Source organism: Entelurus aequoreus, linkage group LG28, assembly GCF_033978785.1.
Source record: "Entelurus aequoreus isolate RoL-2023_Sb linkage group LG28, RoL_Eaeq_v1.1, whole genome shotgun sequence".
Lineage (NCBI taxonomy): Eukaryota > Metazoa > Chordata > Actinopteri > Syngnathiformes > Syngnathidae > Entelurus > Entelurus aequoreus.
In genome coordinates this window covers 16,994,354-17,021,613 of record NC_084758.1, presented here as the reverse complement: position 1 = coordinate 17,021,613, position 27,260 = coordinate 16,994,354, and the positions used below count along the sequence as shown (strand labels likewise).

Genomic DNA, 27,260 nt, shown 5'->3' with positions numbered 1-27,260 from the left:
TATTTGCTTATTTTCTGTTTGATAAGATAATTCTTCTCACTAAGCAGATTTTATGTTAGAGTGTTTTACTTGTTTTAAGTGTTTTGGTCCTAAATGATCTCAGTAAGATATTACAGCTTGTTGCTGAGATTTGATGATCTATATTGAGTAAAACATGCTTGAAACTAGAATATCAAGTGTTGTAAAGCTGTGTCATCAACACTCACAAGTAGGGATGTCCGATAATGGCTTTTTGCCGATATCCGATATGCCGATATTGTCCAACTCTTTAATTACCGATACCGATATCAACCGATACCGATATCAACCGATATATACAGTCGTGGAATTAACACATTATAATGCCTAATTTGGACAACCAGGTATGGTGAAGATAAGGTACTTTTTTAAAAAATGAATCAAATAAAATATGATAAATAAATTAAAAACATTTTCTTGAATAAAAAAGAAAGTAAAACAATATAAAAACAGTTACATAGAAACTAGTAATTAATGAAAATTTGTAAAATTAACTGTTAAAGGTTGGTATTATTAGTGGACCAGCAGCACGCACAATCATGTGTGCTTACGGACTGTATCCCTTGCAGATATTATATATATATATTATATATATATATATTGATATATATTGATATATAATGTAGGAACCAGAATATTAATAACAGAAAGAAACAACCCTTTTGTGTGAATGAGTGTAAATGGGGGAGGGAGGTTTTTTGGGTTGGTGCACTAATTGTAAGTGTATCTTGTGTATTTTATGTGGATTTAATAAAAAAATAAATAAATAAATAAAAATCCCGATACTGATAATAAAAAAAAACGATACCGATAATTTCCGATATTACATTTTAACGCATTTATCGGCCGATAATATCGGCAGACCGATATTATCGGACATCTCTACTCACAAGTTTAAACTATTTTTTTAAAGTAATCATTTCTTATTTCAAGCATGAAAAAAAAAATCATGACTTGGACACAATTGTGTCACATAATTAAAACAGATGACAGCCAAATGGACTTTGCTGTTTTATTTTCAATGAAACAATAGAAAATAAGTACTCATATAGTAGTACAGTTGGCACAGTACAGTAAACTGACAGTTAATATTTAAACATTTAACATTTCAAACAATTTTGAACAGAAATAGTTCATGCACATTCGGATGAATTCTTCAAAATTACAATTAAAAACATTTTGGCCGGGGGCCGGGCTGTATATATGCGCACTGATTGACTGAAAGAGCACGCACTTGGCGCGATGATGTCATGTTATCCATGGAAAAATGCATTTTTAGACAATATTATTTGCCTGAGCGGCTAGGAGACCCCGAGAGTAACAAGCAGTTGCCTTGTTGCCTTTCCATTAAGAACAATAAATTAGTTTTTAGTATAAGTTTGCTGGTTTCAAGAAATGTAATATCATTATGTCAAGATAATGGCACTAGCGTTTACTTGATTTAAGAATATTTTTCAACATATTGAGCGAAAAGTTTTTTTTTCTTTTTTTCTACCAATAAAAGTGCACTTGTTATTAGTGAGAATAAACTTAAGGTATTTTTGGGTTCATTGAAATTAGCTCATTTTACTTGTTTGGGAAAGTCTTGACAAGCCAGATTTACTTTTTCTATTAGCAGATAATTTTGCTTCGTTTAAATAAAATACCCCTCATTTTTGTATTTTTTTTCCTTGTTTTTGAACACTGACTTTTTGCAGTGTGGACATCGCATTTATTGCTTTTAAAGGCCTACTGATTTTTTTTTTTTTTATTTAAACGGGGATAGCAGATCCATTCTATGTGTCATACTTGATCATTTCGCGATATTGCCATATTTTTGCTGAAAGGATTTAGTAGAGAACAACAACGATACATTTCGCAACTTTTGGTCGCTGATAAAAAAAGCCTTGCCTGTACCGGAAGTAGCGTGATGTCACAGGTTGAAAGGCTCCTCACATTTCCCCATTGTTTACACCAGCAGCGAGAGCGATTCAAACCGAGAAAGCGAAGATTACCCCATTAATTTGAGCCAGGATGAAAGATTTGTGGATGAGGAACGTGAGAGTGAAGGACTAGAGTGCAGTGCAGGACGCATCTTTTTTCGCTCTGACCGTAACTTAGGTACAAGCTGGCTCATTGGATTCCACACTTTCTCCTTTTTCTATTGTGGATCACGGATTTGTATTTTAAACCACCTCGGATACTATATCCTCTTGAAAATGAGAGTCGAGAACGCGAAATGGACATTCACAGTGACTTTTATCCCCGCGACAATACATCAGTGAAGCACTTTAGCTACGGAGCTAACGTGATAGCATTGTGCTTAAATGCAGATAGAAACAAAATAAATAAACCCCTGACTGGAAGGATAGACAGAAAATCAACAATACTATTAAACCATGGACATTTAAATACACGGTTAATGCTTTCCAGCCTGGCGAAGCTTAACAATGCTGTTGCTAACGACGCCATTGAAGCTAACTTAGCAACGGGACCTCACAGAGCTATGATAAAAACATTAGCTATCCACCTACGCCAGCCAGCCCTCATCAACACCCGAGCTCACCTGCGTTCCAGCGATCGACGGAAGGACGAAGGACTTCACCCGATCATCCGTGCGGTCGGCGGCTAGCGTCGGATAGCGCGTCTGCTATCCAAGTCAAAGTCCTCCTGGTTGTGTTGCTGCAGCCAGCCGCTAATACACCGATCCCACCTACAACTTTCTTCTTTGCAGTCTTCATTGTTCATTAAACAAATTGCAAAAGATTCACCAACACAGATGTCCAGAATACTGTGGAATTATGAGATGAAAACAGAGCTTTTTTGTATTGGATTCAATGGTGTCCGAATACTTCCGTTTCAACCATTGACGTCACGCGCATACGTCATCATACAAAGACGTTTTCAACCGGAAGTTTAGCTGGAAATTTAAAATGTCACTTTATAAGTTAACCCGGCCGTATTGGCATGTGTTGCAATGTTAAGATTTCATCATTGATATATAAACTATCAGACTGCGTGGTCGGTAGTAGTGGCTTTCAGTAGGCCTTTAAATGCCATTTAAGGCTTTTAAGTTTGCAAAATCCATTTAATGGCATTTAATGCCCCGCGGAAACCCTGTCACGCCGTGTCACGCTGCACTGATGTCCCGCTTTTCACTTAACTGATGGATTTACAGCACCGTGGTGAACTCAACTGCTCGGTGGAAACGTGCCTTAAGTGAATGAGCGACTTTGGGTCACTTTGGCGAACCCCTCGGCTGTCTCTCCACTCCTTCCCCCCCCCGAGAGTCCCCGTGCAACTGCTTACTCGCACGAAATCACAACTTGCACTTTGGCCGGCTGGCGAGTCGGTAATGGACGGCCGCTCTGCGCTGACCCCCAACACTGCTCCTGCAGGGAGTTTGGGCGAGCGGGGGAGAGAGGAGGGTTGTGTGTGAAGGGAAAACATAAAAATGTCATCGCATGAAGAGAGGTCAGGAGAGGGTTTGCTCAGGCGGGGAGGAAAGATGTGCGAAAGAAGTGCTGAAAGTGGGAGGAAGAGTCAGCTGACGCCAGCTGCTGACTAAGGACTTAAGTTCTTTTTTGTTAGCGCGACAATGTCCTCTAAAGTACACATTCACACTCCGTTGGTCCTCTATGATGCTGGACCTCGTTCAAGATATACACGCACACAATGTCATTACACCTCTTGGCATGCACAAGCTTCTCCTTTTCACACACACACACATTATTGTATTTCTTACCTTCTTGAGACCTGAGAAAAATGCCTACCTCTTTAGGACCACCCTTTCTAGATGTATAAAGAAGTGTATTTACAACATTAATAATATATACATACTATACAAATATAAAAAAAGGTAAGCTTTTAGTTGATTTTTTATTTTATTTTTTTTGTTTGTAATTGGTTTTTAATCTTCATTATTTACTTCAAATAATGTCTCTATACAATTTGTATTTTTTTAAAGTTTTTTTTTAGTAATTTTTGCCATTTCAATTTCTTACACACACTTGTTATTTCATATGTTGACCAGACGGGGAGCACTTTTAAAAGCGACACACAGTCAATTTGAAAAATGCCTCCTTTTTGGGACCACCCTCATTTTGATAGATTTCCCCACCAGGGGTGCACATGAGATCTTTTGTCACGGACCACAGATGGCCCCTGTGCCGCACTTTGGGCAACCCAGCTGTAGAAGCTAACTGTTAATGGCCACTATAGTCTTAGTAGCGTAGTGTATTTGTTCATCCCATGGTCACATGTGGGACGCAGGTTGTCTTACGTCAGCACCAGAAGTCGTAAAATCAGCTGTTCACCCGGCGGAGTTTTTCAGGGATGAATAGGGAAGTCCGTCTTGTTTCATCATATATTGCTGCCTTTGCACCTGTCAATGTTTACTTTTGTATGCACATTAAATCAACAAAAAATCCTGACTTTGGAGCAATGTTCACGGACTCTAGTATTTGGCTCTCTATTAGATACAATGGTTTTCCGTATTGGGACCATGGTTTTGGTTCTTACTTGTTCACACCTCCTCATATGGAAGCTACTTTTCCTTGTTGATACAAGAACACACACGCACACACACGTACACAAACACACACATTATTGTATTTCTTACCTTCTTGAGACCTTAGAAAAATGTCTACCTCTTTAGGACCACCCTTTCTAGCTATATAAAGAAGTGTATTTACAACATTAATAATATATACATACTATGCAAATATAAAAAGAGCTTGTTGTGAAAAATGAGTTGGAAAAAAGGTCACAATTTCACAAGAAAAACTTTGAATTTTGGCAGTATTTATAATAAAAGTCACCGTTTTACTCAACGCAAGTCAAGATTTTACAAGAAAAATTGAACATTTGTGCAATGTTATGATAAAATTTGGAATTTTACAAGAAAAGCTCAACATTTTGGCAACTTTATGAAAACAGTCGTAATTTTACTCGACAAAAGTTACAATGTCATAAGAAAACTTAAAAATGTTGGCAATATTATGATGATGATTGGATTTTTACTTAATTAATTTACTTAATTATGACAAAAGTCATAATTTTACTATTTCACAAGAACAACAAAAAATTGGCAATATTGTGATAAAAGTCGGAATTTTATAAGACAAATGTCACCATTTTTCACTGAAAAGTAATAATTTTACATAAAAACGCCATAATATTACGAGAAAATATTGCAATATTACAGAAACAGAAATAATATGAAACATTTTTCCCATTTTTTTAAGAAAAAAAGTCGACACTGTGAGAAAAAGACTGTTTTAGTTATTTTATTTTTGGGGGATTTTTTTTGTTTGTAATCGTTTGTTAATCTTCATTATTTTCTTCAAGTTATTACAGTATGTCTCTATATACATATTTATTTTATTTTTGGCCAAAGGGTGCGCATTTCAATTTCTTACACACACTTGTTATTTCATATGTTGACCAGAGGGGGAGCACTTTTAAAACCGACACACAGTCAATTTGAAAAATCCCTCCCTTTTTTGGGACCACCCTCATTTTGATAGATTTCACCACCAGGGGTGCTAATGAGACATTCTCTATTAGATGCAATGGTTTTCTGTATTAGGACCATGATTTATGTCCTAACTTGTTCACACCTCCTCATATGGAAGCTACTTTTCCTTGTTGATGTCTCAAGAAGGGTAGAAATACAAGAACACACGCGCGCACACACACACACACACACACACACACAGCTCGCTCATGGTTCAGTGGCCCGTGCTCCAATCATCAGGTGTCACTTTAAGAGAACACTTACTCACTCAGCCTTTCCCAGCTCGGCTTTTTACATTACACCGGAACAATTTCCGATCCAACACAATCCCTACTGACACCCTGTGTGATTTTCCAAACCATTTTAAAAATGGGAGTAAAATTCATCCGTTTCAGGGTCAAACCTTCGCCATCAAAAACTGTGTACTTTAGTCCCTTTGTTATAAATACACTAGGGTTGTCCCCATACCAATAATTTGGTACTGGAACCAAAAAAATGTTCGATACTTTGATACTTTTTAAATAAAGAGGACCACCAAAAATGGCATTATTGGCTTTATTTTAACAAAAAAATGTATGTTTCTTATTGCAATCAAAGAACAATTTTGTCCTTAAATAAAATAGTGAACATACAAGACAACTTGTCCTTTATTAGTAAGTAAACAAACAAAGGCTCCTAATTAGTCTGCTGACATATGCAGTAACATATTGGGTCATTTATTCTATTATTTTGTCAAAATGATGATGGATTATGAATCTACTTGTTCATTTACTGTTAATATCTGCTTACTTTCTGTCTGTGCAGTTTTTAAAGGCCGACTGAAATGAATTTTTTTTTTATTTAAACGGGAATAGCAGATCCATTCTATGTGTCATACTTGATCATTTCGCGATATTGCCATATTTTTGCTGAAAGGATTTAGTAGAGAACATCGACGATAAAGTTTGCAACTTTTGCTCGCTGATAAAAAAAAAACCTTGCCCCTACCGGAAGTAGCGTGACGTCACAAGCGGTAGTGCTGCTCACAATTCCCCGTTGTTTACAATGGAGCGAGAGATATTAGGAGCGAGAAAGTGACGATTACCCCATTAATTTGAGCGAGGATGAAAGATTCGTGGATGAGGAACGTTAGAGTGACGGACTAGAATGCAGTTCAAGAGATATCTTTTTTCGCTCTGACCGTAACTTAGGTACAAGCTGGCTCATTGGAATCCACACTCTCTCCTTTTTCTATTGTGGATCACGGATTTGTATTTTAAACCACCTCGGATACTATATCCTCTTGAAAATGAGAATCGAGAAGGCGGACATTAACAGTGACTTTTATCTCCACGACAATACATCGACGAAGCTCTTTAGCATGAGCTAACGTGATAGCATCTGTCTCAAATGCAGATAGAAACAAAATAAATAAATCCCTGACTGGAAGGATAGACAGAAGATCAACAATACTACTATCAGGGGACACCGAACCAAACACTGGACATGCAAATACACGGTTAATGTGTATTCGACGCCTGTCGAAGCCTAGCAATGCTGTTTCTAACGACGCTAACTTAACAACGGGACCTCGTCAGAGCTATGATAAAAACATTAGCGCTCCACCTACGCCAGCCAGCCCTCCTCTGCTCATCAACACCCGTGCTCACCTGCATTCCAGCGATCGACGATGCGGTCGGCGGCCCGGAGACGTAGGAAGTCGAGGTGAGTTCGCCGCTAGCGCGTCTGCTATCCAACAAAGTCCTCCTTGTTGTGTTGCTACAGCCAGCCGCATACACCGATCCCACCTACAACTTTCTTCTTTGCAGCCTCCATTGTTCATTAAACAAATTGCAAAAGATTCACCAACACAGATGTCCAGAATACTGTGGAATTTTGTCGAAGAAAACAGAGCTCTGTGTATTGTGTCCAAAAGGGTCCAAACACTTCCGTGGACCTCGCGACGTCACGCGCATACGTCATCCTCCAAAGGCGTTTTGAACCGGAAGTTCCCCGGGAAATTTAAAATTGCACTTTATAAGTTAACCCGGCCGTATTGGCATGTGTTGCAATGTTAAGATTTCATCATTGATATATAAACTATCAGACTGTGTGGTCGGTAGTAGTGGCTTTCAGTAGGCCTTTAACAACGGTTTTAATACTCAAATTGTTTCAACAAAGTTCCTCTCCCCCAGAACGTGACTTTTCAGTCACGTCCGTATCCTCTCCTCTCTCTGCTCCCGGTCACTTTACTGTTAAAGACAACAGATGATTAGACAACTCGTACCATTTTGGAAATTGAATCCCCTGCCAGCTGTGTCTCGCCGTCAGCACTGCCACGCCCCAGTCTGATGGTGCTCTGTCTTCAGCACCATGGACAGAGGCGGTGACCTTTGCTCCTGCAGGCGCGCTGGTCACACCCTCCCTCCACACTGTAATAATCACTTATTCTTCTGTTGTTTGATACTTTACATTAGTTTTGGATGATACCACCAATTTGGGTATTGATCCGATATCAAGTAGTTACACTGTGGTCGTATTTAAAGTCCTAATGTGTCCAGAGACGTATTTAATGAGTTTTATAAACATAATCAAAATGTAAAATAGGAAATATGTTGTGATGATAAAAAATCTCGTCGTAATCATAGTAGTATCGACTAAATACGGCTTGTGTACTTAATATCGTTACAATCGTAATCTGTGTAGACCAGGGGTGTCCAAACTTTTTCCACTGAGGAGCCGCATTCTGAAAAATCAAAGCAAGCAGGGGCCATTTTGATATTTTTTATTTTAAAAATCAATACAATATATGTATAAAAATTATACATTTAGGCCTCCACTCAGGCTTGATCCCGGGGACCCCAAAGGGTTTTGGTCAAAAAAATATAAAAAATGTGTCATTATTCAGTATTATTTTTATTATTATTCAAGTTTTAAATCTCTAGATCAACATTAGGTCTATCTGTCAATATAACGGTTTTAAAGATTTAAGTTGTATGCTCTTGTTGTCAAAGAAAACCCTGTTTTTTGGGGGGGAAAAATAGAAAAATATGCAATATTTTCACACAATAACATTTTTTAGTGGAATATTTGAGATTATATAATAATTGGAGCCTTAAAAAGGTCAATAACTCATAACAACATTGATTTTAATTCATTATTATTTTTTGAGCAATGACACTTAAAAACAAATCACACTAAAATTATTCGGTATCCAAATAATTATAGTGTTAAAAAATAAATTCTATTTTTTTTTACTGTTTACTTTTAACACAATAATCCCGAGATCAACTTCAGATCCATCCGTCAATTATACGTTTTATTGTTGTTTATGTTTTTCGTTTGTTCGTTTTAGGCCCTTCTTTATAAAAAACGTTCACAATCAGTATGAGAGACAAGGATCACTCATCTTTTTTGTTTTTTTTTAAGACCCTGAAGAGACGGAGGGAAAGCTGCTTGAAGACGGTCTGTAAAACCTAATCTATGCCACATTTAGACCGAAGAACCATCATTAAAATTAATTATAATGAAAAAGCAAAATGAGCAAAGAGTTCATCCTTAAAGGCTGTTTAGACCAATGTAAGGTTTTCTTAGATGTCAATCAGTTCAAACGGGCTTATTTTTTCCCAGTTGCATGAGGCGCGTTAGTCTTTAGAAGTTCCACTGTACGTTCTTTGCACTAAAGTGGAGAAAATAAATGAAAGGATTACAGGTCAGGAGCCTTTCAGAGAGCAGTTGGAGTGAAAATTCAAAGTGGACATGTTTAACAAGTTAAATGTCAGTGTGATGTCATACCGTGTCTCTTGCGTGGGATCGGGAGAGGTTACAAGGTGGCGGAGAGCTAAGATCCTCCAAATATGTCAAATACGTAGAGATCAACATGTGGGGTTGACGAGATGCTTTAGTTGAAAGTGGGGCTTGGTGGGAAGGTCACGGAGGTCGGCATAAGACTCAGCAGGGATTATCTCGCTGGGACTGTGAAGATCCTGACTGAACTGCTCCTCTTAAGATCTTCTTACATTATAAATCTGTTATGTATATATATATATATGTATGCATATATATGTATATATATATATATATATATATATATATATATATATATATACTTCCTGCCCACAGCCATAAGACTTTACAACGCACTTATATGATTATTGTGATGTTTTGTTCGTGGTGTGCAATATCGATGTTAAGTTATTTTTGTTGTATTTTATCTTCTATCTATACATATTAGTGAGCTATATGTAGTATTTGGTAGTTTTTTTGTTTTTCATTACGCTTTACTTGTGTTACTGTGTGTAAAAACCTGCACTGCAACAATGTAATTTCCCCATTGTGGGATAAATACAAGTCTATCCTATCATGTATGTATATATATATATATATATATATATATACATGTGTATATATATATATATATATATATATATATATAAATATATATATATATGTATATATGTATATATATATATATATATATATATATATATATATATATATATGTATATGTATATATATATATATATATATATATATATATATATATATATATATATATATATATATATGTATATGTATATATATATATATATATGTATGTATATGTATATATATATATATATATGTATATGTATATATATATATATATATATATGTATATACATGTATATATGTATATACAGTATATATATATATATATATATATATATATATATATATATATATATATATATATGTATATATGTATATACGTATATACAGTATATATATATAAATATATATATAAATATATATATATATATATATATATATATATATATATATATATATATATATATATATATATATATATATATATATATATACTGTATATACATATATACATGTATATACATATATATATATATATATATATACATATACATATATATATATATATATATACATATACATACATATATATATATATATATACATATACATATATATATATATATATATATATATATATATATATATATATATACACACAAAAGTTTGGGGTCACATTGAAATGTCCTTATTTTTGAAGGAAAAGCACTGTACTTTTCAATGAAGATAACTTTAAACTACTCTTAACTTTAAAGAAATACACTCTATACATTGCTAATGTGGTAAATGACTATTCGAGCTGCAAATGTCTGGTTTTTGGTGCAATATCTACATAGGTGTATAGAGGCCCATTTCCAGCAACTATCACTCCAGTGTTCTAGTGGTACAATGTGTTTGCTCATTGGCTCAGAAGGCTAATTGGTGATTAGAAAACCCTTGTGCAATCATGTTCACACATCTGAAAACAGTTTAGCTCGTTACAGAAGCTACAAAACTGACCTTCTTTTGAGCAGATTGAGTTTCTGGAGCATCACATTTGTGGGGTCAATTAAACGCTCAAAATGGCCAGAAAAAGAGAACTTTCATCTGAAACTCGACAGTCTATTCTTGTTCTTAGAAATGAAGGCTATTCCACAAAATTGTTTGGGTGACCCCAAACTTTTGAACGGTAGTGTATATATATAATATATATATGTATATGTATATACAGTATGGGGGGTTACCCACATATGCGGTCCTCTCCAAGGTTTCTCATAGTCATTCACATTGACGTCCCACTGGGGTGAGTTTTCCTTGCCCGTATGTGGGCTCTGTACCGAGGATGTCGTTGTGGCTTGTACAGCCCTTTGAGACACTTGTGATTTAGGGCTATATAAATAAACATTGATTGATTGATTGATATATATATATATATATATATATATATATATATATATATATATATATATATATATATATATATACTGTATATATAAACCCCGTTTCCATATGAGTTGGAAAATTGTGTTAGATGTAAATATAAACGGAATACAATGATTTGCAAATCATTTTCAACCCATATTCAGTTGAATATGCTACAAATACAACATATTTGATGTTCAAATTGTTTTTTGTTTTTTTTTGCAAATAATCATTAACTTTAGAATTTGATGCCAGCAACACGTGACAAAGAAGTTGGGAAAGGTGGCAATAAATACTGATAAAGTTGAGGAATGCTCATCAAACACTTATTTGGAACATCCCACAGGTGTGCAGGCTAATTGGGAACAGGTGGGTGCCATGATTGGGTATAAAAACAGCTTCCCAAAAAATGCTCAGTCTTTCACAAGAAAGGATGGGGTGAGGTACACCCCTTTGTCCACAACTGCGTGAGCAAATAGTCAAACAGTTTAAGAACAACGTTTCTCAAAGTGCAATTGCAAGAAATTTAGGGATTTCAACATCTACGGTCCATAATATCATCAAAAGGTTCAGAGAATCTGGAGAAATCACTCCACGTAAGCGGCATGGCCGGAAACCAACATTGAATGACCGTGACCTTCGATCCCTCAGACGGCACTGTATCAAAAACCGACATCAATCTCTAAAGGATATCACCACATGGGCTCAGGAACACTTCAGAAACCCACTGTCACTAAATGCAGTTTGTCGCTACATCTGTAAGTGCAAGTTAAAGCTCTACTTACTTTTGAAATAAAGTAACTAGTAACTGTAACTAGTTACTGGTTTTCAGTAACTAACCCAACACTGGTTAGCACTTATAATAACAATATCGCTAGTACTTGGTTACTATTCAGGTCACAAGACGTAAATGGAGTATTATTGGCAGACTTTATGGGCGCAACAATAGCTCAATAGAATGCATACAAAAAGAAAAACATGTGTGTTCTTGTCTTACATAAGGGTTGTGAATGATAGGCCAAATTCCCCCACAAAGTGCAGTTCCCCGTTAAGACGTTCTTAATTTGATTCATGCAAAAAAAATATTGAACATGAATATTTGTATGATGTCTTTTTTTACAACATATTTAAATGTCAGAATAAAAACGTTTATAAAATCCCAGGTCTTATTAAAAGCCTTTTTAAACTTTGGTACATTAGACTTAGACTTAGACTTATAGAACCTTTTCCATTTGATGTTACAATATTTGGAATATTTTCCAGTAGCGCCCTTGAATGAGAGAAAACCATTACCTTGCTTTTATCTGTATTTAAAACCAATTTAAGATCAAATAAGCGAGCCTGGATGACAACCAAAGCAGCTTGTAAAAAACTCAAAAGCCTGAGTGATGGAGGTTGAACAGCAATAAATAATGGTGTCGTCTGCAGAAAAATGCTACATTGCATTTGACAAATTTTTGCAAAGATTATTTAAATAGATAGAAAATAAAATGGGCCCCAGCACTGAGCCTTGTGGAACTCCTTTGACTCCATTTTATTGTCATTCAAATTTGAACTTTACAGTACAGATAAGAACAAAATGTCGATGCATTAGCTCGTTGTAGTGCAGGATAAAAGAGCAATTGTTATGATTGTGGGACCTCCGTAAAATATGACCTTTTAAAAGATTATGATTTTGAGAATGACAATAAAGGAAGTCTAAGTCTAATGTACCGAAGTTTAAAAAAAAGGCTTTTAGTAAGACCTGGGATTTTATAAACGTTTTTATTCTGATATTTAAATATGTTGTAAAAAAAGACTGTCATGATCTGTGGTCTGGATCATGTTTTTTTGTTATTTTCTGTTTAGGACTCCACTAGTTCCTGTTTGCGCTCCCTTGTTTGTTTTAGTTTCCATGACGACTGATTAGTTTCACCTGTCTCGTGTGCTCGGATCACGCACCTGCTCTAATCAGAGACTATTATTTAAGCCTGTTTTGCCAATTAGTGGTCCTGGCGACATTGCTCTGTTACTACTTGTTTTCATGAGATACCATAGTTCATGCGGCTCGTTTCATGCCACAGTAAGTCTCGTTTGTTTATGTCCATAGTTCAGGCTAGGTGTTTACGTTTTTGTTCCCTTCGTTAAGTTGTGCCTTCGCCTTGTGCGCCTTTTTGTTTTGAGTTTTAGAGAGATTAAAGGCCTACTGAAAGCCACTACTACCGACCACGCAGTCTGATAGTTTATATATCAATGATGAAATCTTAACATTGCAACACATGCCAATACGGCCGGGTTAACTTATATAGTGCAATTTTAAATTTCCCGCTAAACTTCCGGTTGAAAACTCCTTTGGATGATGACGTACGCGCGTGACGTAGCCAGTGAAACAGAAGTATCGGTACCCCATTGAATCCAATACAAAATAGCTCTGTTTTTATCTCAAAATTCCACAGTATTCTGGACATCTGTGTTGGTGAATCTTTTGCAATTTGTTTAATGAACAATGGAGACTGCAAAGAAGAAAGTTGTAGGTGGGATCAGTGTATTAGCGGCGGACTACAGCAACATAACCAGGAAGACTTTGACTCGGATAGCAGACGCGCTAGGCGAAGCTAGCCACCGACCGCACGGATGATCGTGGTGAAGTCCTTCGTCCTTCCGTCGATCGCTGGAACGCAGGTGAGCACGGGTGTTGATGAGCAGATGAGGGCTGGCTGGCGTAGGTGGAGCGCTAATGTTTTTATCATAGCTCTGTGAGGTCCCGTTAGCTTCAATGGCGTCGTTAGCAACAGCATTTTTAAGCTTCGCCAAGCTGGAAAGCATTAACCGTGTAGTTAATGTCCCTGGTTTAATAGTATTGTTGATCTTCTGTCTATCCTTCCAGTCAGGGATTTATTTTTTTTGTTTGTATATGCAGTTAAGCACGATGCTATCACGTTAGCTCTGTAGCTAAAGTGTTTCGTCGATGTATTGTCGTGGAGATAAAAGTCACTGTGAATGTCCATTTCGCGTTCTCGACTCTCATTTTCAAGAGGATATAGTATCCGAGGTGGTTTAAAATACAAATCCGTGATCCACAATAGAAAAAGGAGAGCGTGTGGAATCCAATTAGCCAGCTTGTACCTAAGTTGCGGTCAGAGCGAAAAAAGATATGTCTTGCACTGCATTCTAGTCCGTCACTCTAACGTTCCTCATCCACAAATCTTTCATCCTCGCTCAAATTAATGGGGTAATCGTCGCTTTCTCGGTCCGAATCGCTCTAGCTGCATTGAAAACAATAGGAAAATATGAGGAGGCGACATCGCGAAATGATCAAGTATGACACATAGAATGGATCTGCTATCCCCGTTTAAATAAAAAAAATTCATTTCAGTAGGCTTTTAAATAATGTTCCTACCTTCAAGCCTTGTCCAGTCTAGTCCGATTGCATCCCAGGAGAACAAATCTCGCATTAAGCTGCGAAAAACTCCCCGTTATGACAAATATATCATAAATATTCTTGTTCAATAATATCTTTGCTTGAATGAAATTAAGAACGTCTTAAAGGGGAACTGCATTTTTGGGGAATTTGGCCTATCATTCACAACCCTTATGTAAGACAAGAACACATATGTTTTTCTTTATGTACGCATTCTATATGAGGTGGCTAACAATGTTGACGTTGAAGGATTACTATTGTGTTGTAAAAACCTCCAGACATGTTACCTGACACCTCTTCGTCTCATCAAAACAAGCGCAATGTTATTTAGCGACTCTGCAAAGCCTCTTCCTCTGAGTTATTGCCGCCTATGGCACATTAAAGCAGTTTGCAAGGGGTAGGAAAGCATTAAATAGGATTTACATTTTCATAATACTGCGTTTCTGTCCTGAGCTTCCCAAATCATCGCCATTAATTACACACTAATAAACCACCCTGGTCGATTAGATGAACCGGAATTTTTGTATAATCCTGCGGAGGGCTGCAGATGTTTGCTTCCTGCTGTAATTTACGAAGGTCTTGGGAAAAGGGCTTCTGGAGACAGACCTGGTGGGAGTTTAGGGCGTAAGGATTGGATTAAAGCGGGCCCAGAATGAAGACGTGTCTTTTAAGGGCCTCTGACAAGACAGAGAGGCACGTAAATCAAGACGTTTCCGTCTTTTACGACCTGCTTTCATGTTGACTCGTGGATTCTACACTGCAAAAAGTCAGTGTTCAAAAACAAGAAAAAAAATACAAAAATTAGGGGTATTTTATTTGAACTAAGCAAAATGCTCTGCCAATAGAACAAGAAAATTTGGCTTGTCAAGACTTTCCAAAACAAGTAAAATGAGCTAACCTCAATGAACCCAAAAATACCTTAAAATAAAAATATTCTCACTAATAACAAGTGCACTTTTCCTGGTAGAAAAAAAGACACCTTTTTGCTCAATATGTTGAAAAATATTCTTAAATTGAGTAAATGCTAGTGCCATTATCTTGACATAATGATATGCGCTCGGCATCATGATTTTTTTTTCATGCTTGAAGTAAGAAATTATTGCTTTAAAAAAGCAGTTTTATACTTGTGAGCAATGTTCCCTCTAATTTTTCATGTGTGTGAGCAAACGCAAAAACTCCCTGAGAATTCAGTGGAGCCCATGTGAGCAACATCAGACGTGCACACTGTGGCTACACCAGCAGCACACCTGTCCCAAACCTGACTAAATAACAAGTTACATCTTCATCCATCCATCCATTTTCTACCGGGGTCGCGATAATTTGTAGCCCTTTCAGACATTGCATTTAGTTCCCATTAAAACATCCACATGTTGCACAATGAGATGTAAGCAGGGGATCATGTGTACATTCCTGCAACTTCCTGTTTTAAAAAAATATATTTGTATTAGTATTTATTTAATATACCGTAATTTCCGGACTATAAGCCGCACCTGACTATAAGCCGCACCAGCTAAATTTAGGGGAAAATACAGATTGCTCCATATATAAGCCGCACCCAACTATAAGCCGCAGGGTTTTGATGTGTAATTACCGTAGTATATAGGGGTTCCTGCTACCACGGAGGGGATTGTCGGGACAGAGATGACTGTTTGGGAACGCAAAGCGTCCCATTTATTAACAATAAATCTTTCCATCATTCAATCAAACTTTCACATCTTTGACATGGCGAACAGCATTCGTGCAGAGTACAAATAATACAACGGTGCAAAGTAATACAAAGTGCTCGCCTGTACGTTATCAAAATAACCAGCCTACCGGTATATGAAAAGTCAGTCTTCAATCATTGTGTCATCGTCTTCCTCCTGCGTACTAAAACCACCGAAATCCTCTTCGTCGGTGTCGGAGAAGAACAGGCCGTAAATAAGCCGCACCCTTGTATAAGCCGCAGGGACCAGAACGAGGGGAAAAAGTAGCGGCTTATAGTCCGGAAATTACGGTACTAACAGCATTTCATGATTAATATTTATACATTAGGATTCCTAAAAAATGACACTAGAATAAGCACACGTTTGATTGGTAAATCATAGTGTAACGACCTGGAATGACACTTTATGTGTGGTGTTGGAGTTGTCCGACTTTTTGTGTGGCTGTAAACGCATCACTGGCTAAGTGCCATATGTGCATGTGTTGGCGCAAGTGAGAAAGGGCGAGCGGCTGCTGTTGATATAACAAAGTTGCTTTTGGTCTGGTTTGTACTGCAGAAAATGACCACTTTTGCTAGATATAATTTTTTTTTACTAATGTTTTGGTGATGTGTTTATGGCCGACAATAAAGAGTTTTGCCCAGTAAAGTGATCGATGGAATTCAGGTCCTCAAAGCGTCTCGACAGGCGTTACAATATTTGAACAATGATGGCGGAAACTGTTTTCTCTGCCGTGTCCGTGTCGTGTCGAAAATTGTTATGCGCTTATTTTTTTATTTGATTTTGTGCGTGGCATAGATTTGCCGTGCGCAGAGGACGCTTGAGCAGTGCGCAATTGCACAGGCGCGCACCTTAGAGGGAACTTTGCTAGTGAGTGTTGATGACACAACAGTTGATATTCTAGTTTCAAGCATGTTTTACTCAATATAGGTCATCAAATCTCAGCTACGAACTAATATCTTACTGAGATCATTTAGGACCAAAACACTTAAAACAAGTAAAAGACTCTAACATAAAATCTGCTTAGTGAGAAGAATTATCTTATCAGACAGAAAATAAGCAAATATCACCCTTATTTGAGATATTTCATCTTACTTAGTTTTTGCAGTGTAAATGTTGGTCGCGGCGGCTTTAATTTCGTCACATCGCCGCTGCAAATGTTTGTCTGTGGATTGTTTGTCATCCGTAAAGTAACATGTCATCTCTGTCTTCTGGCCGTCACCAGGCGACCTGTGCGAGGAGGTGTTTGACCCCTGCCTCCTCGGCTTCGACCCCTGTCAGCATGATTCAAAGTGCGTCCACGTGGGCCGCAGTTACAGGTGAGTGACTGCCTTGGCCTGAAAAAAAACACCACTTTCAAGGTCAAGGTTTACTTTTGATGGTCCGAAAATTCATCCTTGAGTCAAAGTCAACACTTGCATCAAGTTTCAAATAAATAAGCTGAACAAAGCCGCGGGCCAAGGTTGAATAAATTAACCTTTTAATAGGGACCCAAACAAGTTTTGCATTGAATATTGAACAAGCAAGGCTTATTTAACTTTATAGTGACATGCAAAACCGAGTTTCAAATAATAATAATAATAATAATAATAATAAAAATATATCAATGGCATATCAAATAAAAATTGAATGCCTCTTTTGTATTTGCAGCCTTCTGAGGTGAATATCAAAATGAACTTTTTCCACAGGCTAATAATACATTTGAAAATAAAATAACAATAATGAATGAATCAAACATTCAAGCCTTGAAGTAGCAAGGGAAAGTGCATAGAGGGTTGAGGTGGGCGGGGTTTGGTGGTAGCGGGGGGTGTATATTGTAGCGTCCCGGAAGAGTTAGTGCTGCAAGGGGTTCTGGGTATTTGTTCCCTTGTGTTTATGTTGTGTTACGGTGCGGATGTTCTCCCGAAATGTGTTTGTCATTATTGTTTGGTGTGGATTCATAGTGTGGCGCACATTTGTAACAGTGTCAAAGTTGTTTATACGGTCACCCTCAGTGTGACCTGTATGGCTGTTGATCAAGTATGCCTTGCATTCACTTGTGTGGGTGTAAAAGCCGCATGTACTATGTGACCGGGCCGGCATGCTGTTTGTATGGAAGAAAAGCGGACGTGACGACAGGTTGTAGAGAACGCTAAAAGCAGTGCCTTTAAGGCACGCCCCCAATATTGTTGTCCCGCCCTGTATAATACCAGCGGGTATTATGTTAATTTGATATTGCCTCAAGGGCCAAATGAAATTACACGGTGGGCCAAATTTGGCCCGCGGGCCAGAGTTTGACACCCATGATTTAGGTGATATATTATATAATATGTCTGAAAAAATATCTTGTAATATGCATGTTCTTGCGCTTGGATCATTCCAGAGACATGAATGCGCTGCGGGGTTGTGAAGGCGTCAAAATTGTGATTCTATATTGCAGAAAAGGTGGTGTTTTGTATATAGATGTGTGGTGCTTGATGAACATTAAACAGCACAGTTTTGAGAAGATGAGGACAATTAATATATCCATGGGCACAGTCAGTAGTAAACAAAAAAATCCTCATTAAAATAGGGCGGACTGCACCACTTTTGCACTTATCAATTGCACTGTATTTTCCGGACCATAGGGCGCACCGGATTATAAGGCGCACAGCCGATGATTGGTCTATGTTTTATCTTTTTTCATAAATTAAGTGCACCAGATTATATCATTTTTAATTTTTTTCTAAATTTAAAAGACTTCCTTGTGGTCTACATAACATGTAATGGTGGTTCTTTGGTCAAAATGTTGCATAGATGATGTTTTACAGATCATCTTCAAGCCACTTTCTGACAGAATGCGCCGTTTTGTGGGCGGTCTTATTTACGTGGCTCACCTTCGGCAGCGTCTTTTCCCCGTCATCTTTGTTGTAGCGGTGTAGCGTGTAAGGACGGGAGTGGAAGAAGTGTCAAAAGATGGCGCTAACTGTTTTAATGACATTCAGACTTTACTTCAATCAATAATGTGTCCCGTAAAAAACCGTCCGACCGGAAATCTCTAATAACTAAAGTTCCTTGGGTGAATAATGTAAACTCACTACACCGGTATGTTTTAGCGCTTTCATGCCGAGTTTACTGACAGATATAAGTAAGAACTTCACACTACTTTATATTAGAAATGGCAACAGCGGAGGATGAATGTCCCACAACAAGAAGATAGAGAAAAAGAAGAAGCTTATGCAGATCCCAAATACAGATCAGCAGGTACCAGACAGTAACAAAAGTTTCTTTTGCATAATATTGCAAAACAAAACTCCAGATATGTCTCACCTTATACACACACCATAATAATACTCCTATGTTGAAGCACAGTACAATCCTTCAAGCGGTGCGGCTTCATAGCTTACCAAGGTCGTACTAAAACATTTTGATAGATTTTTGAGCGTCGTGTGGAATATTCTATATTTTCAATGGAACATATAAAAGGTTGGTGTTGTTTACTTGAGTCATATTGTCATCATAGTGCAGTCTACACGTATCTCTTATGTTTGACTGCCATCTACCGGTCACACATATCATTACACCATCTACCAAATAAAATTGCTTCGAGGTCGGTAAGGAAAACCAGAATTAATCCGTGCGTTAGGCGCACCGGGTTATAAGGCGCACTGTCGAGTTTTGAGGGGAAAAAATTATTTTAATTGCGCCTTATAGTCTGGAAAATATGGTACACACAGTCTTAATAGATCACACGGAACACTCCCACTAATAGTACATGCAATTATGTCGTTTGCACATGCTGTTTAGTGCGCGCTATTTGGGTCTTAGTAGATCAGGCCCTTTGTATTACTCACATTTCAAAGTAATTTGGAAGTTAATTGCAACTGTAGTGGGAGCCCTAGAGCAAAAGTAAACAGTTGTTAAGATGTTGTTGGTTAAAATGTTTTTTATTTATTATCACACACACATGCGCAATAATGCAGATGTTTTTTTTTTTCCTGCAGGTGTGAGTGTCTGCCAGGGTACGTGGGCCACTACTGCGAGCACGACTACGACGACTGTCTGGAGAACAAGTGCCAACATGGCGCCGAGTGCGTGGACGCCGTCAACGGCTACACCTGCATCTGCAAGGAGGGCTTCAGGTGAGGGTCACGTCTCATTTGAAGAGGCGGGGAAAATAATTTACACCAGGGGGCGACACACACACACACACACGCACACACACACACACACACACACACACGGTGGGAGGAGATACAGATGGCGTTGGAGCCGCTTGACCACCTGCCCGTGTGCATGTGACAGATGCACACTGTGTTTGATCGCAGCAGAGGCGAAAACAAGCTTTTTGGTGATTTTCAAACTGGAATATGTGGCAGTTTGGAGGGATTTTAGGCGTAAATGTGCAACGTGTAATGTCCGTTTATAGCAGGGAACCTGAATGCAGCATCATTCCTGATTTAATTTGAGCAACACCAAAAACAAGGGGTTTTAGTTGGGGCTTTATAATAAATATTCAAAATGTATTTTTTTTAAATTTAGTCATTATTTTATTATTATTTATGTATTTTATTTTTCTTTTTCTCAGTTGTTTGTTTTTATTTTATTTTGGTGTTTTTAGGCTCATTGTCCTTACAAAAACATAACGGAAATAGGATATTAACTATTAGCGTAAGTCATATATACATATATCAAATCAAATCAACTTTATTTATAAAGCACATTTAAAATTTACCACAGGGGTAGCCAAAGTGCTGTACAATGGGCAGGTTAAAAGATAACACAAGAGAAACGAGGAAACACAACACAACACAAACAAAGCACGATAAGAAATAAATAAATAAATAAATAAAACATAAAAAACAGGTTCACAGCAGGTGCATTGTGGGACGCCATAGCAGGATGGAGATCACTCAGTGTTAAAAGCCATGGAATAAAAGTATGTTTTTAAGACTGATTTAAAAACAGGAAGAGAGGAGGCCTGTCTAACACTCAGTCGTTCCAGAGCTTGGGAGCAGCAGCGGCGAAAGCTCTGTCACCTCTAAGCTTCAGCTTTGTATCAGGGACCGTCAGTAGCAGCTGATCGGCTGATCTTAGGGATCGGGGGTGGGGGGGCAGTAAGTATGTAAAATATATGTACAATATTAATAATATACACTAACTAGAAGAGGCAATTTCTGAAGGAATTGCGTGTGAATGCTCCAGTGCTGAAGTTGAACTGAAATGCTGACAGAATGTAGTATGAATGTAAGAATAGTTTGAATGTTGAAGAGCTGAAGCTGAACTGAAATGCTAATGGGATGTAGGATGAATGTAGAAATGGTTTGAATGTTGAAGAGTTGGTATTTCCAGGAAAAAGGGATTTTGGTTTGGAACTTGGGAAAGTGTTCATTTGAATGTCCAGGATGAGTGGAATGTGTTAATGTTGAAATGGTTTGAATAGGTTGAAAAATGTGGGAATTGTGCAAATTGGAAAACTGTCCCATTCATTTCAATTGGAACTTCCTGGATATTTGGGAATTTTGGGAAAAGCGGGATTTAAAATATTTTATTAAGAGCATGAATTATCTGAATGAACTGAATTGGTTGGTGTTAGAATTGTTTAAATCGAGCAAGAAATGTTGAAGTAGTAAATAGTATCAGGGAATTTCGGGATAATCTGGATTTTTTTTAACTTGGAGAAACGGTAGTTTGAATTTCCAGAATGGTGGAATGTGTTAAATGTGGAATGGGTTGAAGAATCTGGGAATTGTGGAAGTTTGAAAAATGGCCAATTCATTTTGAATGGGGAAAATGCAAAAAAAAAAAAAATTATGGGAAATCCGGGAATTTTGTTTTAGAATTTTTGAAGTAAAGCACACTAAATATTTAGAAGTTGGAACGGTTTGAATTAGATGAAAAATGTGGGAGTTGTTGAACTTTGAAGAATGTCCAATTGATTTCAATGGGAATTCCAGAAAAAATTGGGAATTTTGGGAAAAGCGAAACATTTTGGGAAAATGGTAAAAAAAAACTTGAATGGTCTGAATGAGTTGAAATGGTTGGTGTTGAAATTTTTCAAATCGGTGGACAAATGTTGAAGAAGTAACATGTTGAATTGAGAAATGGTATTACGTAATTTCGGGAAAACCGGGAATTTTTCCAGTTCAAAAAACAACTTTGTTTTTTGTCCTGATTAAGAGAAATGTTTTGACGGTGAAACGGTTGTAATGTGTTGAAAAATGTGGAAGGAGTAGTCGCCAGAAAAAAAGGGTGGAAATAGGGCTTTGGAAAACCAGGAATTCTGGAAAATCCTGGAATTTTTTTTAACTTGGAAAAAGGGATGCTTAAATTTCCAGAAAATGTTGAAGGTGGAATGATTTAAATTGGTTGAAACATGTAGAAATGGTGGAAGTTTGAAAAATGGCCAATTCATTTTGAATGGGGAAAATGCAAAAAAAAAAAAAAAAAAAAAAAAATTATAGGAAATTCGGGAATTTTTTTTTTTTAGAATTTTTTAAGTAGAGCAGACTGAACATTTAGAAGTTGGAACAGTTTGAATTAGATGAAAAATATGGGAATTGGGGAACTTCGAAGAATGTTCAATTGATTTCAAAAGGAATTTCAGAAAAAAATTGGGAATTTTGGAAAAAGCGAAAAAAAAATTGAAAATGATAAAAAAATTTGAATGGTCTGAATGAGTTGAAATGGTTGGTGTTGAAATTTTTCAAATCGGTGGAGAAATGTTGAAGAAGTAACATGTTGAATTGAGAAATGGTATTGTGGAATTTCGGGAAAACCGGGAATTTTTCCAGTTCAAAAAACAACTTAGTTTTTTGTCCTGATTAAGAGAAATGTTTTGACAGTGGAATGGTTGTAATGCGTTGAAAAATGTGGAAGGAGTAGTCGCCAGAAAAAAAGGGTGGAAATAGGGCTTTGGAAAACCAGGAATTCTGGAAAATCCTGGAATTTTTTTGAACTTGGAAAAAGGGATGCTTAAATTTCCAGAAAGTGTTGAAGGTGGAATGATTTAAATTGGTTGAAACATGTGGAAATGGTGGAAGTTTGAAAAATGGCCAATTCATTTTGAATGGGGAAAATGCAAAAAAAAAAAAAAAATCCGGGATTTTTTTTTTTTTAGAATTTTTTAAGTAGAGCAGACTGAACATTTAGAAGTTGGAACAGTTTGAATTAGATGAAAAATATGGGAATTGGGGAACTTCGAAGAATGTTCAATTGATTTCAAAAGGAATTTCAGAAAAAAATTGCGAATTTTGGAAAAAGCGAAAAAAAAATTGAAAATGATAAAACATTTGAATGGTCTGAATGAGTTGAAATGGTTGGTGTTGAAATTTTTCAAATCGGTGGAGAAATGTTGAAGAAGTAACATGTTGAATTGAGAAATGGTATTACGGAATTTCGGGAAAACCGGGAATTTTTTCCTGATTAAGAGAAATGTTTTGAAGGTGAAGCGGTTGAAATGCGTTGAAAAATGTGTAAGGAGTAGTCGCCAGAATAAAAGGGTGGAAATAGGGCTTTGGAAAACCAGGAATTCTGGAAAATCTTGGAATTTTTTGGAACTTGGAAAAAGGGAAGCTTACATTTCCAGAATGGTGGAATAGGTTGAAGGTGGAGTGGTTTGAATCGGTTGAAAAATGTGGAAATGGTGGAAGTTTGGAAATTGGCCAATTCATTTTGAATGAGGAAAATGCAAAAAAAAAAAAAAAAATTATGGGAAATCCGGGAATTTTTTTTAGAATTTTTTAAGTAGAGCAGACTGAATATTTAGAAGTTGGAACAGTTTGAATTAGATGAAAAATATGGGGATTGTGGAACTTTGAAGAATGTCCAATTGATTTCAAAAGGAATTTCAGAAAAAATTGGGAATTTTGGAAAAAGCGAAAAAAAATGTGAAAATGATAAAAAAAATTTGAATGGTCTGAATGAGTTGAAATGGTTGGTGTTGACATTTTTTAAATCGGTGGAGAAATGTTGAGGAAGTAACATGTTGAATTGAGAATTGGTATTAGGGAATTTCGGGAAAACCGGGAATTTTTCCAGTTCAAAAAACAACTTAATTTTTTGTCCTGATTAAGAGAAATGTTTTGACGGTGGAATGGTTGTAATGCGTTGAAAAATGTGGAAGGAGTAGTCGCCAGAAAAAAAAAGGGTGGAAATAGGGCTTTGGAAAACCAGGAATTCTGGAAAATCTTGGAATTTTTTGGAACTTGGAAAAAGGGAAGCTTACATTTCCAGAATGGTGGAATAGGTTGAAGGTGGAGTGGTTTGAATCGGTTGAAAAATGTGGAAATGGTGGAAGTTTGAAAATTGGCCAATTCATTTTGAATGAGGAAAATGCAAAAAAAAAAAAAAAAATTATGGGAAATCCGGGAATTTTTTTTAGAATTTTTTAAGTAGAGCAGACTGAATATTTAGAAGTTGGAACAGTTAAAAAATATGGGGATTGTGGAACTTTGAATAATGTCCAATTGATTTCAAAAGGAATTTCAGAAAAAATTGGGAATTTTGGAAAAAGCGAAAAAAAATGTGAAAATGATAAAAAATTTGAATGGTCTGAATGAGTTGAAATGGTTGGTGTTGACATTTTTTAAATCGGTGGAGAAATGTTGAGGAAGTAACATGTTAATTGAGAATTGGTATTAGGGAATTTCGGGAAAACCGGGAATTTTTCCAGTTCAAAAAACAACTTAATTTTTTGTCCTTATTAAGAGAAATGTTTTGACGGTGGAATGGTTGTAATGCGTTGAAAAATGTGGAAGGAGTAGTCGCCAGAAAAAAAGGGTGGAAATAGGGCTTTGGAAAACCAGGAATTCTGGAAAATCCTGGAATTTTTTTGAACTTGGAAAAAGGGAAGCTTACATTTCCAGAATGGTGGAATAGATTGAAGGTGGAATGGTTTGAATCGGTTGAAAAATGTGGAAATTTGAAAAATGGCCAATTCATTTTGAATGGGAACAAATGTCCTGGAATTCTGGGAAACCATATGTGAATGCTTTGGAGTATTCACACAATAAATAGGTATTGTCAGTTAATTACAGAATTTTTTTTTGTAAAAATGCAAACCCTTAAAAAAACAATGTTTATCTTCACGTGCATTATGTACAGTATAGAGTGTTTGTAATAGCAAACATGCAGCAAACTTTCCATTCATGTAAATGAATGATGACCTTCTCGTCCTGCAGCGGTCTTTTCTGCGAGAACCCCCCGCCCATGATCTTGCAGCAGACCAGCCCGTGTGACCAGACCGACTGCCAAAACGACGCCCAGTGCCTGCTGATGGCCGGCGAGCCCGTCTGCCGCTGCATGCCCGGTTTCTACGGCAACAAGTGCGACAAGATGGCCACCGTCCATTTCCTGGGGCGGGAGGCGTACGTGGAGCTTCTGGGCACCAAGATCCACCCTACGGCGCATATTTCCTTCCAGGTACGACACACCTTTTTGACATCATGACCACGATATTTGTGAGGATTGAAGCAAAATTATACTCAGGTTTATTTATTATGTATGAGTTTGAAATGTCACTACACTGACTGGCAATTAGTTGCCAAGTCCTGCCTGTGCACACTAAAAAATTGATTTATGGGTTATTTCTAAGGAGTTTTTGTGACCCAACCAGTAACCCAGCATCTTAAAAAACTACAAGTTGCAATACTGATCTCTTATAAATCATTATGACATTTGGACTCCAAAAAACTGAAAATAACCAAGTTATTTGGTAAAATTGACCAAGCATTGCAGACAAAATGACCCAGCATTTGGGTTGAATATATAACCCATCGAGCTGGGTCAAATTAACCCAGCGTTGGTTTGGTCCAGCATCTTAAAAAACTACAAGTTGCAATACTGATCTCTCATAAATCATTACGACATTTGGACTCCAAAAAACTGAAAATAACAAAGTTATTTGCTAGAATTGACCCAGCATTGCAGTTACAAAGACCCAGCATTTGGGTTGAATATACAACCCATCTAGCTGGGTCGAATTAACCCAGCATTGGTTTGGTCCAGCATCTTAATAAACTACAAGTTGCAATACTGATCTCTTATAAATCATTATGACATTTGGACTCCAAAAAACTGAAAATAACCAAGTTATTTGGTAGAATCGACCCAGCATTGCAGTTAAAATGACCCAGCATTTGGGTTGAACATATAACCCATCGAGCTGGGTTGAATTAACCCAGCGTTGGTTTGGTCCAGCATCTTCAAAAACTACAAGTTGCAATACTAACCTCTGCCTGTTGGAGTCATGAATCATTGTGACATTTGGACTCCAAAAAACTGAAAATAACCAAGTTATTTGGTAGAATCGACCCAGCATTGCAGTTAAAATGACCCAGCATTTGGGTTGAACATACAACCCATCTAGCTGGGTTGAATTAACCCAGTGTTGGTTTGGTCCAGCATCTTAAATAACTACAAGTTGTGACACTGACCTCTGCCTGTTGGAGTCATAAATCATTATGGCATTTGGACTCCAAAAAACTGAAAATAACCAAGTTATTTGGTAGAATCGACCCAGAATTGCAGATAAAATGACCCAGCATTTGGGTTGAACATATAACCAATCTAGCTGGGTTGAATTAACCCAGTGTTGTTTTGGTCCAGCATCTTCAAAAACTACAAGTTTCAATACTAACCTCTGCCTGTTGGAGTCATGAATCATTGTGACATTTGGACTCCAAAAAACTGAAAATAACCAAGTTATGTGGTAGAATCAACCCAGCATTGCAGTTAAAATGACCCAGCATTTGGGTTGAATATACAACCCATCTAGCTGGGTCGAATTAACCCAGCATTGGTTTGGTCCAGCATCTTAAATAACTACAAGTTGCAATACTGATCTCTTATAAATCATTATGACATTTGGACTCCAAAAAACTGAAAATAACCAAGTTATTTGGTAAAATTGACCCAGCATTGCAGTTAAAAT

The 27,260-nt window shown here is 37.0% G+C and overlaps 1 protein-coding gene across 1 annotated transcript in view; it reads left to right on the top strand.

Moving 5' to 3' along the window:
• slit3 (slit homolog 3 (Drosophila)) overlaps positions 1-27,260 on the top strand; it is a 672,803-nt gene that overhangs the window by 572,405 nt on the left and 73,138 nt on the right. Inside the window, 3 exon segments of the mRNA XM_062039879.1 lie at positions 17,595-17,688; positions 20,332-20,469; positions 25,510-25,750. Of these exon segments, the coding sequence (XP_061895863.1) occupies positions 17,595-17,688; positions 20,332-20,469; positions 25,510-25,750 (473 nt within the window).